At 32.9% G+C, this 12,859-nt stretch overlaps 2 protein-coding genes across 2 annotated transcripts; one reads left to right on the forward strand and one right to left on the reverse strand.

The window, feature by feature from the left end:
* Positions 1-601: 601 nt before the first annotated feature.
* LOC131658771 (uncharacterized) lies at positions 602-7,002 on the reverse strand. Its single transcript, XM_058928031.1, has 9 exons — positions 6,969-7,002; positions 6,810-6,882; positions 6,585-6,712; positions 6,421-6,511; positions 6,178-6,340; positions 6,030-6,088; positions 1,155-1,275; positions 900-1,070; positions 602-667 (listed from the first exon to the last, which is right to left on the reverse strand). The coding sequence occupies exons 1-9, from the start codon at positions 7,000-7,002 to the stop codon at positions 602-604; spliced, it is 906 nt and encodes a 301-aa protein (XP_058784014.1).
* A 1,650-nt stretch (positions 7,003-8,652) lies between these two features.
* On the forward strand, positions 8,653-11,782 carry LOC131656522 (uncharacterized). Its single transcript, XM_058926221.1, has 8 exons — positions 8,653-8,788; positions 8,882-9,364; positions 9,472-9,621; positions 9,698-9,856; positions 9,936-10,049; positions 10,131-10,292; positions 10,366-10,865; positions 10,953-11,782. The coding sequence occupies exons 1-8, from the start codon at positions 8,734-8,736 to the stop codon at positions 11,562-11,564; spliced, it is 2,235 nt and encodes a 744-aa protein (XP_058782204.1). The 5' UTR covers positions 8,653-8,733; the 3' UTR covers positions 11,565-11,782.
* Positions 11,783-12,859: the final 1,077 nt, after the last annotated feature.

Below are 12,859 nucleotides of genomic sequence, written 5' to 3' on the forward strand. Positions count from 1 at the left end.
TAGTAATATTATAAAGATTTATAATATTGAACCAAACTGATATAATAAACCTCCAAAAGTGCAAGTGACAGAATGTGTGCACCGTGAAATATAGAGACATGATAAGCAGAGAAATGTAAACAGAAGCTAATGAATATATAATGTAAAATAGATGTCTTAAGATGCTTAGCAATTAAGATAGAGTTTTAAGCTAGCCAAAATACAAATTACACGGAGAGAAATAGACCGCTGTCACCAAAATAAAATGAGATATCCAGTAGGATAATCCTATCAAAACAGGACTCGCAAATAGCGGCACACAACACAGTATCAAAATAGTACATGCAAATACAAAAAGATGTTTCAAAACAGGAGTACAACTATTTGTTCTTCTCCAACTTGATGATCTTTTTAAGTTTTGTCGAAGAAAGTTCCCCATCACACACGGTCGTCGATTCGCTTGAGCCATCATGCTTTTGCCTTTTTGCAGTGGGTGTTTGCGAATCGGGGTTATGTTTGGATGTTATCTCTAGATCTTGCAATCACATAATCCAAAGAAATAATAAATAATTATGCAACTTTTTGCGAGTGTTTTGAATAGATGAATTGCGTATTAGATGTATCATACCGTAAGAATGTCACAATCATCGGCAGCAGCAGTGTTAGCTTCATCAACGTTCTCTTTTATCTGCAAAACATAAACACATATGCTCGTATTATAATCATTTAAACCAATAGTCCAGCTACACTTTAAATCAGTATTGAAGTACAATGTTTTTAGTCATTAGATGACCTGGACTGGCAGCTTTATTCCGGAGGGTTCAGAATTCGTGAGGTTGGCCTTATAGAGAGAAATACATTCAGCATAAGAAGAGGAGGATATAAAAACAAAAGAAGTTCAAGTTTTGATCAAGTGTTACCTGTGTAGGCTCCCAAGGAGTGCTGAATTGTTTAACAAACGGTTTGTCATCTACAAACATAATAACAGAGCAGCTGTCCCAACTGGGCTGCCATCTAACTCTTAAAGCCAGATCCAAGTCCAACATGGCATCAAGCTTTAAGGGAAAATCCAAAGGATCTGTGATACCAGCCTATAACATAAAACGACCATGTTAAGGATAATACAGCACAACAGTACGTCTCATTAATTAAAAAAGTTGAATAAGATGAACAACCTGTATCATTATGTCCCACATTTGAGCAGCTGAAATACCTAAGATTTGAGTGCATTCCCTGTCCCAAAAAATAAATTTGCAAAATGTGTCAAGATGGAATCCTTCTACTTCAATCTTATACCTGTTGTTGGATAAGAATTACATGTTAAAAAACCATAAAATCAGCATGAGCTTGTATCGTTCAAATAAAAACGTACTAAAACATTCATACTTATAGATTTCCGTTTCAGTCAAATGGAGATTGTCACATTCGTATGGAGGTTTATCACCGCGTGTAGATTTGGTGCATGCATGGTGTAAACTCGGTTTTTTGGCAACGAACTGACTCCTTGCTCTTTTTTTATCTTTTATTATTTTTTTTATGCAAGAGTCGCCACCGACTTTTATTTTATCCAACATTTAGGAAAAGCATAAAAGAACAGGAAAGACCTTTTGACAGATTTTGGGTTCGGGGGGTTGGTTATACAAAGGGAAGGTTTTAAGCACCCTTTGTATCCATGGTTATCCATGGGCTCTTAATTGCTTAGCTCACTTTTTAAATGCTTTATTGATTTGAAAATAGAAGAAGTGAAGATGGACAATAGGTCACATAGGTCTCTGAAGAGTTTCACCAGGAATAATGCCCTTCAAATACCAGATGAAAGTTTTGAAAATAGATGAGAAGTTTTGAAAATACGTTGTTTGAAAATGAAAGTGTTTGAGCAAGCAATTAGGAGTTATCTACTCTCAATTTATAAGATATTTCCTATGCATTTAATACTTTTCTTAAATGATGGTATGAAAAAAAAAAGTAACAAGAAGGAAAACCATAGAGGTGCAAGTGTGCAAAGTGCTTTTTTTTCTTAAGTTTTATCTTGATTATTAATGTTTTAGCTCAAATGTAAAAATATGGTCCAAGTGGACAAAAGGAAGATGACGGAAACATAAACAATGCGTCCAAATGGACAAAGAAAAAATAGCGGAAGCATAAATAATATGTCCAAATGGACAAAGAGAAAATAGCGGAAACATAAATAATATGTCCAAATGGACAAAGAAAAATAGCGGAAACATAAATAATATGTCCAAATGGACAAAGAGAAAATAGCAGAAACATAAATAATATGTCCAAATGGACAAATAAAAATAGCGGAAACTTAAATAATACGTCCAAATGGACAAAGAAAAAATACCAGAAACATAAATAATATGTCTAAATGGACAAAGAAAAATAGCGGAAACATAAATAATACGTCCAAATGGACAAAGAAAAAATAGCAGAAATAAAATAATATGTCCAAATGGACAAAGAAAAAATAACAGAAATATAAATAATATGTCCAAATGGACAAAGAAAAAATAGCAGAAATATAAATAATATGTCCAAATGGACAAAGAAAAAATGACAGAAATATAAATAATATGTCCAAATGGACAAAGAAAAAATAGCAGAAATATAAATAATATGTCCAAATGGACAAAGAAAAAATGACAGAAATATAAATAATATGTCCAAATGGACAAAGAAAAAATAGCAGAAATATAAATAATATGTCCAAATGGACAAAGAAAAAATGACAGAAATATAAATAATATGTCCAAATGGACAAAGAAAAAATAGCAGAAATATAAATACTATGTCCAAATGGACAAAGAAAAAATGACAGAAATATAAATAATATGTCCAAATGGACAAAGAAAAAATAGCAGAAATATAAATACTATGTCCAAATGGACAAAGAAAAAATGACAGAAATATAAATAATATGTCCAAATGGACGAAGAGAAAATAACATAAACATAAATATGATGAATGATAAAATAAAGTATAAAGCAAGAAATATAAAGAACAATATAATAAAATGCGGAATTTAAAGTTAATTGTTAGTATGTTAGCACGCGAATCATCTTGAAGCTAGTCAAGTATATCCACGATGTTAGTGAAGATTGATGGTGAGTGAATGATGATCTCGGATTTAAAGTTAATGAAAATTTATCAGAAGCTTGATAGAATCATAGCGACTACACGATAAATTTCTAAAAGTCTTAAATCAACTGCATACAATCTCTGTCATATTTGACCTTTTATTCCAATTCGGAACAAAGAAAAAGATAAGAAATAATATCAAATAATATACAAAAATAAATATAAAACAAATTAAACTTAATTCCATTTTTTTTTGTGAGTTTTTTGGAATTGATTTTAAGTTAATTAACAAACTAATTAAACAAATAATTATACAAATAATTAAACTTAACAAGAAAAATATTCTTTTTTATGTCAAGAATTAGATTATAAAAATATAAACCTAAATCTAAAGGAAAAATATTTTTTTGGTTTTTTAGGTATTTTTAATTAATTATGCAAAGAAAATAAATTGATTAAAAAATATTGAATAAAAGGATCTTGTGTGGTGAGTTTATGATGGATCATGGTGAGCTTGATCAATGGCAAAGAAGTATTTCAATATTTAACATCATCAAGTAAAAAAGGAAACAAGGATGAATACTTAGATAAATAAATCAAAATATATTTGGAAAATAAAAGAAACTATTGAATTAAAATGAAATATAAATGATGCATATTTTATAGAGTTTCAAAGTGAGGAAACTTACCTTCAAATGATGCTTGGTTTGAGTGGAGGTTTCTTGGTTTTGCAATTCCAAATTCTTACTCCCTTTGAAACTTAAAACTTGGAAGAGAGAAAAGAAAAGAGAAAACAAAGACTTGGCAATGTTTTTTTTGGTGTCCCCCCCTTTAATTATGAACATATGGTTGCCATGGTTTAAAATCTCAAGTGTTTTATTATTCCTTCCAACTTATGATCATTGCATATCTTGAATGGAATCTTGGCCTTTAGAGATGAATTGGATCATTGCTTGCATCATATGAGCATCTTGGATAATATCTTTGAATTATCTCACTTTAATTAAATTTTAAATGAATAAAATTTAATTAAAATGAAATAAAAATGTCATGAATCATGGATATGTTGTGAATATCTTTAAACATATGAGAATCAAGATTGAATCACAAAAGAATTGGCCTTTTTGAAAAAAATCAAATTTTGGTCATTACTTGTTTCATGCATTTTTCCAAAAAAGGTCAACTTCATCAAGGCATATCTCCCTCAATTTCGATCCTATGAAAGTGTTCTTTTACTTTTTGGAAAGCCCAAGATGTCCTCTACAAGCCACTTTGGAAGTGTTTTTGCATTTGGAGAAGTTATCTTGATGATATGGGCTTTGACAAAAAACTGCTTTTTGTTGACTTTGAAAATGACCTGTAATGTTTTGGCTTATATCTCTTAGGTGGAAGCATTTCTTGACCTTGGTCCCAACATCAAAGTTGTAGAGAATTGAATTTCCTTGAGAATGAGCTTTGGTTAGAATTTTTCTGATAAATTATGAGAGAGTTATGGTCGGTCAAAGTTCAGTTGACTTTCTAGGTAAAATACTCTAATTTTGCAATTTTGAGTTTTGTTGATTTTTGAACTTTTCTTGATGAATTATGATCAACTATTGATCACATGATGAATCTTTTGACAAAATATGAATGTTGACAAAAAATTGCATTTTTGACTGTCTGTTGACTTTTTGGTCAAACTGGTCGTTTGTTGACTGTTTGAGCTGTTGACTGTGCGTCCGGGTATTAACGTAACAGTTAAAGTGAAAACTTAACAGTTAAAGTTAATTTTTCTCCTAGTTTTTGTTGTGTTAATGGTGAAAAATTATTTACATGGTTTGTTAGAAAAACAAAAAAAACATAAAAATATATACTGTACGCGAACGAAATTACCGATAATAACTTTGAAAAATATTTAATGCACAGAAAAATAAATATTAACTAGCAGAAAACACACATAATATTATCTTGATAATTAAACTACCGTACGACAGATAGTACAACATTTAATACTAACAGTACAAATATTACATAATATAATGAACAGTACGACAAATAAAATAAATGGTACACTATTTGAAAGCGAAAGATACAACAAACTTTAAAAATGACGATTAAAAACCCATGCTATAAATAACAACATATAGATGAACGGGAGTGTAAGCAACCCAGGTCCATATTTTTCAGGACTATGCAGACAGAAAAAGGACATGATCACCACCAAAACAGTGATGACCATAAGAAAAAACGTATCCATCCACTTTGCCATTTTTGCCGGGGAAGAAGAGAAAATAATTATGAGATAGAAGTTTGAGAAATTTGGGAGATGAGTGAAATTTGATGTGAGAATTTATGGAAAAAATGAGGAGTATTTATAGAGTGAAAAGAGAGAGATAGAGACGTTGGGAATGGAATGGTACCGTTTGAATAGTAGTAGGATTTGAAAAAAAAGTATGGTAGGTTTTTGAAAAGAAAAGGGGTATAGAATAAAGCTAGGATTTGATTTGAAAGAAAGAGATTTGAAAAGAAAGGAAGATATTTGAAAAGAAAGAAAGAGATTTTGAAAAAATAATATAGTATAAAAATAAAAATTAGTGGGAAATAAAACCAATAATAATTTAATTGTTACCAGTATAATCTGAAACCCGGACTCCGCGCCTGCAAATTTTAATTCTGCACCAACTGCGTCAGCATTATTTATCTGAAAATAAATCTCAAATAAACAGTGTATGAAATGATAAACAGTATTTGGCGTTTATGTGAGAATAAATTTAACAGCGAACCAAAATACTGTATAAAAAATTCTAAAAATTGAGTATTTATAAAATAAAACTCCAAATTTTTAGACAGAAGTCTGTTGACTTCTCTTTTTTAAAAAAAAAAACGCAGGCAAATTTTGGGGTATAACAATAATGATCATAACACTTAGAAAATGATGGGATCTCAGAGGTCAAAAATTGGGGTGCAACACATGGCAGCACCGGTAGTACCATCCATAGGAAGAAGCGATAAGTTTTCTTGTCTTTGCAACTGTAGCACAGAAAGTGTCCTGCAACATCACACAAACATGGATCATTAGAAATCATATGGTTCATCAAATTGCTTCAAGTTTATCACTATCACAATCAGTAAATAAACCTCGTGCAGTTGTTTAATCTGACTCAGAGGCAGAGCAACAACCTTATTAAGCAACTTTTGAGTGTCACGCTGTCTAACATTCTCAGAAGCCGAGCTGCGCGAGTATTGTTGAGAGTGGGAGCTGAGCTGGCTTGAAACGGTACGCAAAGCTTCCTTTGAGAAACTGCATGAAGAGATAAGATAAAAGAAATAATCAATCATCGCAAATAATGAATTGGACACCATAATTGTCATGGAAGATACCTATTTATGAAGTCTTTTACTGAAGGCAAATCTGGATTGATTTGGAGTTTCGTAACATGGAATGTACTTGTAATTGATAGCGGGTATTGGCCTACATTAAAAATAAATGTGTTAAAAAATTGGCAAAACATTGCTGATACATAATAAACAACAAAACATCATACCCTGTTCTTTAAATTTTGCATAGTTAAGCAAAACCACAGTTGGTCCAGATGTCGTAGCATTTTCCTCATTAAACTTGAAAAACTGTTTGGCATAGTCCTTCCCGAGGGTGCAGTTCATTGTGTTGTTGCTAGGAAAATGACAACATTTATGGTTAGAAGACATGAATTAGAAATGTAAAAAAATCAGGAAAAAGTTGAGACGACATACGCTGCATCCCTCAGTACAAAATTGACTTGCAATTTTTTCCACCACTTCCAGTTTGTTGATATCCAATAGCATCGATCACGCCAATAACATCTAAGGGAATAATGAAAACGATAAACATAAGACAATGAACAACATCATAAAAGCAAAAGTATAAACAACACGACATGTAGAATTACCGATCAACACATCCTTCTTAAAGTTGCCGGTCATAATATCAGGGAAACTGGTGAAGGTGCGTTGTATGGGGGGTATGTCGTGTTTGTTGACATCATTTACAAAATTTCCTCCAGTGAATTTCACCAAGAACTTGTGAGTGCTTGGTTTAAAAACCAAGTTATTTGGCTGCACTTGCAAAGTTGGAGACAGTGTACGTGTGGTCCACCTCAAACTTGTCATTGTAAGCGGCCATGCATGTAGTTGGAACAACTAGGTGAATATCAGACCCCTGGTAAATACAAAAGAACCAAAACATGTTAAACATTCATATCACAAACACTGATGCACATGAAAATCACGAAAAAAGTAGAAATGTATAAATATCAGGTAAGTATAAAAATCATGGTAAAAACAAGTCCATCATAGTTAAAATATTAGGTAGAAACACAAGGACAACGTATTAGAAAGACATTCTTCACAATCCAAAAAACAAACACATGAACAACATTTTTGAAACACATGAAACAACATATTAGGTTTATTGTAAGAAAAAGAACGTGGGTTAAACAAAAAGAAATCAGCAAAGGCCTCAAAACATATGAACAACAACACAACAAATGACAAACCTAAAAGAGTTAACATAAATGTTCAATTACCTCTTTGTCTTGAAAGATCATCTCAAAGTGCTCCTTGTTGTTGGAGACTACCTTCCATCTATGGACAACTCTCACCGCCACTTTCCAAAGTTCATTGGTGTCGTTGATGTCCACCACTTTCTCCATCGGTCGAGCCATGTAGAGCAGGAGCGTTAAAAAAGGAAGACAAAACGGTATGAGGAGGGAGGAAGGTGGAAGATGAAGATATTAGAGAAATGTGGAGGGAGGAAGATTGAAGAAGAAGATATTAGAGAAATGACGGACTAACATAGGAAAGAGATGGGAAAGAGGAAGGTGAAGTGATTAGACATGTTGAGTAAAGTAAACAGTATAGTTGGGTTTTCAAGAAAGATAGTAAATGGAAAAGTTTTGGTTATGATCAAGAATGCAAGAAAGAAAATTTGAAAAAAAGTAGAGAAATGAATTGTTGGGAGGTCCTCTCCAGAACATTAAACTTTCTTATATTGTAGATTGACATTTCCTTTTAAGAGCCCATGTAAGTGATAAAATGCACTAAGTAGATAAGGTAGTACGACGGCTATACATGAAATTTAGAAATTCTCTATAAATAACAAAAACTCATTCATTTAAAAAATATAAATTTAATTAGCTGATCCCAACCTATAATAAAAATAACGGTTTTGATAATAAATCAAAAAAACCTGCCATGAAAACAAAAACTTAAAGTAATTGCAAATGAAATGATTAAACTTTTTTTCATTAAAAACAAAAAATACTCCTTTAAAACCACCTGAAACACGATGGTATAGGAATGTTTTAACAAGTATCTTATCTTATGCTAAAGTTAAAAAGCAAAGAAGAAACTACTTTTACTGACTTAAATTGGAATTGTAGCAATCATAATATAATATATACTTAACTTGTAGATTAATTGAGAAACAAACTTTCCTTTAGAATCTATTTTTCTTTTTCTTTTACTGTAGTAGTTCTGCTCTTCTATATTCTAAAGCATCTATGGAATAATATTTTTCCTTTTTCTATAATCCTTCAAATTCACTTGAAAACAAGAACTGCATGATGCATGCATTGGACCATAATATAAGGGTTAAACTTGTCTTTCTCGTCTCACATTGTTCTTTCACTCTTCAATTCAACCTTGAAGATCACCATGAACATTATTGAAGTGGACGACTATATTTATGACACCGAAGACAGCTATGAAGGTATATCCTAAAGTCCGATTCTAATTTCATCGCCAATTTTTTTTGAAATTAAATTGCAACCAATTATTAACTCTATGAAATGTGTGTATCTAGAGGACAAGCTACGAGAGTATACAATAGAAGGAAATTGGGAAAAAGTTAAGGATCTATACAAAACAGATCCAAAATTCAGCACAGTAAATATCAACAAAAGTAGAGGAACAGCACTACATGTGGCAGTAAATGATAACAATGAAGAAGTTGTTAGAAATCTTGTTGATTCAATCATAAGTCACGGATATAAGAGGGCCCTTGAAAGTAAGAATGAAAAGGGTGACACTCCATTGCACCTTGCAGCATCAAAAGGATTCAAAGAAATATGTGAATGTATCATAGGAGAAAATGGTGAAAGGAAGGATTTGATTGTTATTGTTAACAAAGCTGGAGAGACTCCTTTGTTTCTTGCTGCACTGTCATGGCAAAAACAAACGTTTGTTTATCTTTCTGAATTAAATGATAATTATTATTATACTATAAATCTTATTAGACTCAATGGAGATAGTATTCTTCACTGTGCCATCAGGAGAGAATTTTTCGGTAATTAATTTTCTTACTTAATTTGCTTCTTCTTATCAGATTTTGCATCCATTAATGAGAATCTTAATCTGCATGTGAATCTAGAATATTTGTGTATAATGCAACAGATTTGGCGCTTATAATAATAGATAAATATCCCGCTTTTATTGTCATTCCGGACAAACATGGATTTAGTCCTCTTAAACTTCTTGCTACTAGGCCCTCAGCATTCAAAAGTGGATGCAACATGATATGGTGGAAGAGGATTCTGTACCACTGTAAGTGTGCAATATTTCAATATTGCGTACATTACTGTCCATTATTCATTGTTTTAATACGTTTATGCATTATAAGGTATACATGTGGGAACCCTAAATGTGGAAGACGCTGTCGATGAGTCAAGCTCCCCCGACAGTTGTCCAGAGAACTATGACACATGTTATCTCTTTTTTCAAAAATGTACAGAGAAGCTGAAGGGAATGCTGAAACAAACTACTTGTACTGCTGAATATGGTATGTGTGAATTACATCTTACTGTAGTAAGTATCTGCATAAAACACAACCCAAAAATGAAACGGTTATTGAATTGCAGGATCTAACGATATGGGAGAGAAACCCAAACACAAACTTCTTCCAGAAAACTATGCTACATGTCTTTGGTTTATGAAGTTTGCATGGATCTATATCCTTGGCCTTTCAGGAGTAGGTAATTAAATGTCTCATCTTAGTTGATCATACGAGTTTGTTTTATTGTTCTATGGATTATGTGTTCAAATTTTTTTAAAAGGGATTGAAGAAATCACAAAGATGAAACAAAAACACAGATGGAGTGGTCAACTATTGAACAGATTTATGGAAATGCCTTATGAATCGTATTCGGCAACTGGCACCGAACCGACACGACAAGTCAGTGGAACAGATTTCGTGTCTGCTTACAATCCAAATCAGGGTATCCAATTCCAAACTGTTGAATTAACTGGTCTCTATGTAGTTTATTGAAAATAACAAAATGAAACTTGCAGGAGATAAAAACAGTGAGGAGCCAAAGAATTCTAAGACACAGGAAAGTGAGACAACTATTTTAACAAAAGCAATAACTGACCTAGTTAAAATAGTGAATGAGCTTTCAACAAAAAAAGAAAATAACAGTGAGGAGCCAAAGATTACTGAAAGGGAAAAAGAGATTCTGGAAAGTGAGACGGCAATTTTGACAGCAGCAAGAAATGGCATAGTTGAAATAGTGAATGAGCTTATAACAAAAATACCTAGCTCAATATACGATGTTAACTTGGAAAATAAAAATGTATTACTTGTAGCAGTTGAGAACAGAAGAACCAATGTAGTTGAGGCATTAAGAAAGTGGTTTAAAGAGTGTAAAACAAAGGTAATTTTTGATAACTTAATCCAAGGTGTGGACAATGAAGAGAACACTGTGTTACATTTAGCAGCTACAAAATGTGATCAAGATTGGCATATATCTGGAGACGCCTTGCAAATGTTGTGGGATATCAAATGGTTTCAGGTATATATATATTCTTTTATAATAGCATAAGCTCAACTCCAACCTGTTTGAAATGACTAATTTGAGCTTATTTACTGGCATAAACAGTACACTAAAGAACTGGTGCCAAAGCATTTCACATTTAGAACAAACAAAGAGAATAAAACAGCAGGGGAATTATTCAAGAAATCACATGCAGAACTGGTAAAAGAAGGTGGTAAATGGCTGAAAGACACTTCTAATTCTTGCTCTGTAGTAGCAGCACTCCTTGCTGGCGTTTCCTTTGCTACATCGAGCACTGTGCCGGGTGGTAACAAAAGTGACACAGGCGAACCAACATTGGAAGGAAAGCCTGCATTTGATGCATTTTCTATGTCTTCAGTAATTGGTCTTTGTTTCTCTGTCACTGCACTCATAATGTTCCTTTCTATACTCACTTCTCGAAAAGAAGCCAAAGATTTCAGAATTGATTTGCCAAGGAAGCTTCTTTTCGGATTGAGCTCTCTTTTCTTGTCCATTGTTGCATTGTTCGTTACTTTCTGTTCGGGTCATTTCTTTTTGATTGACCACAAGTTCAAACACATTGTGTTTCTGATATATGCAGTCACTAGCTTTCCTGTGACATTGTATGCAGTAGCACAACTTCCACTTTACATTGATCTTCTGAAAGGTATTCTAACCAAACTGCCAAAGACAAGTGATAAGGGCGAGCACCTTTAAAGGTGAAAATGGGTTTGGCTTGTTAAAATAAAGAAGACAGTGGCTTGAGTACTACATTGTTTTGGCTTGAGCAGTTTATATATTTATTCATATGACTAATGTTGGATTGTGGTTATTTTTGTGAGATTCTGTTATTATGTACTCTGTCAATGCTTAATGCTGTTTGGTTATTTTAGCATTTGCAACCTGTATTGCTACTCTTCTTAGCTACTACTTATTTAGACTAATTCTCCTATATGAAAATCATCAAAAGGCTTGAACATGTCGTCTAAATGAGTTCATATGGGGGGAAATTATATCAAATAGTTGCTTGTTTAAGAGCCCAATAAATAACTCACATTGGAAATCTCTTATTCTACTCAAACTCAAGAACAAAAGAATGAAGACGAAGTTATTTCAGGTTGAGCATAGTAAACAAAACAAACACAATAAAATAGCACGAATAATGGGAATTTCAAATTTCAAATTCGAAAACAGTGTAAACATGAATTAATGAAGTTTGCATATCAAAGACCAATTTGGAAGTTCATTGCTGGTATATAGAATATAAAAACCAAGCAGCAAATTACATGTTTCTGTCAAGAGCCAAGGTTGCGGCCATTAGAGTATCTCCACTCGTCACACGCTGAGCATCTTTCGAACTTGGCACTGCTTTCTATCGTATATAATTTACAAGACCAGGTTTTGTGCTTAGTAGTAACAACTTTTGGGGCAACTGACAGCATCAATCAGAACAGACAGTATGTTACAAAGCCATAGGTAGTGCTGACTATATTACTTCTACAATAAAAAAACAAAACAAAAGAGTTGTTATCTTTTTCTCCAACTTCAATCCTTTTCAGTTACATCACCTTGCCATCTTCATCATACTATAACCTGCATTACAAAAAGCAACAAAAACAATTACTCACATAGCAAATTCCATACAAACAAATTTTCCATTACAAACAATTTCAAGTTTAGAGAAACATGTCCAACTTCTAATCTCCACCACTAATACCAACTTAATCAAGGGCTTGCAAGCAAACTCACAAGTTCAAAGGAATACAAATTGTTATAAAGATTACCAAATCATCTCTAACAAAATCTCACGCATGCGACACGCACTGGAAGCACACCCTACCTCCATCAACCTTCAACCTCCTCATAACACACACAACAGTCCATCAATTCACTAACAAAACCATGGTTTTAAATTGCGGTTGCGAATGCGGTTGCGGGTGTTGCGATTGCGAGGAATGCGGTTGCTGCGATGCGCATTGTGGCCGTTGCGGCGTGAATTTTGAACCCAAGAT

This window comes from Vicia villosa, linkage group LG3, assembly GCF_029867415.1.
Source record: "Vicia villosa cultivar HV-30 ecotype Madison, WI linkage group LG3, Vvil1.0, whole genome shotgun sequence".
Taxonomy (NCBI): domain Eukaryota; kingdom Viridiplantae; phylum Streptophyta; class Magnoliopsida; order Fabales; family Fabaceae; genus Vicia; species Vicia villosa.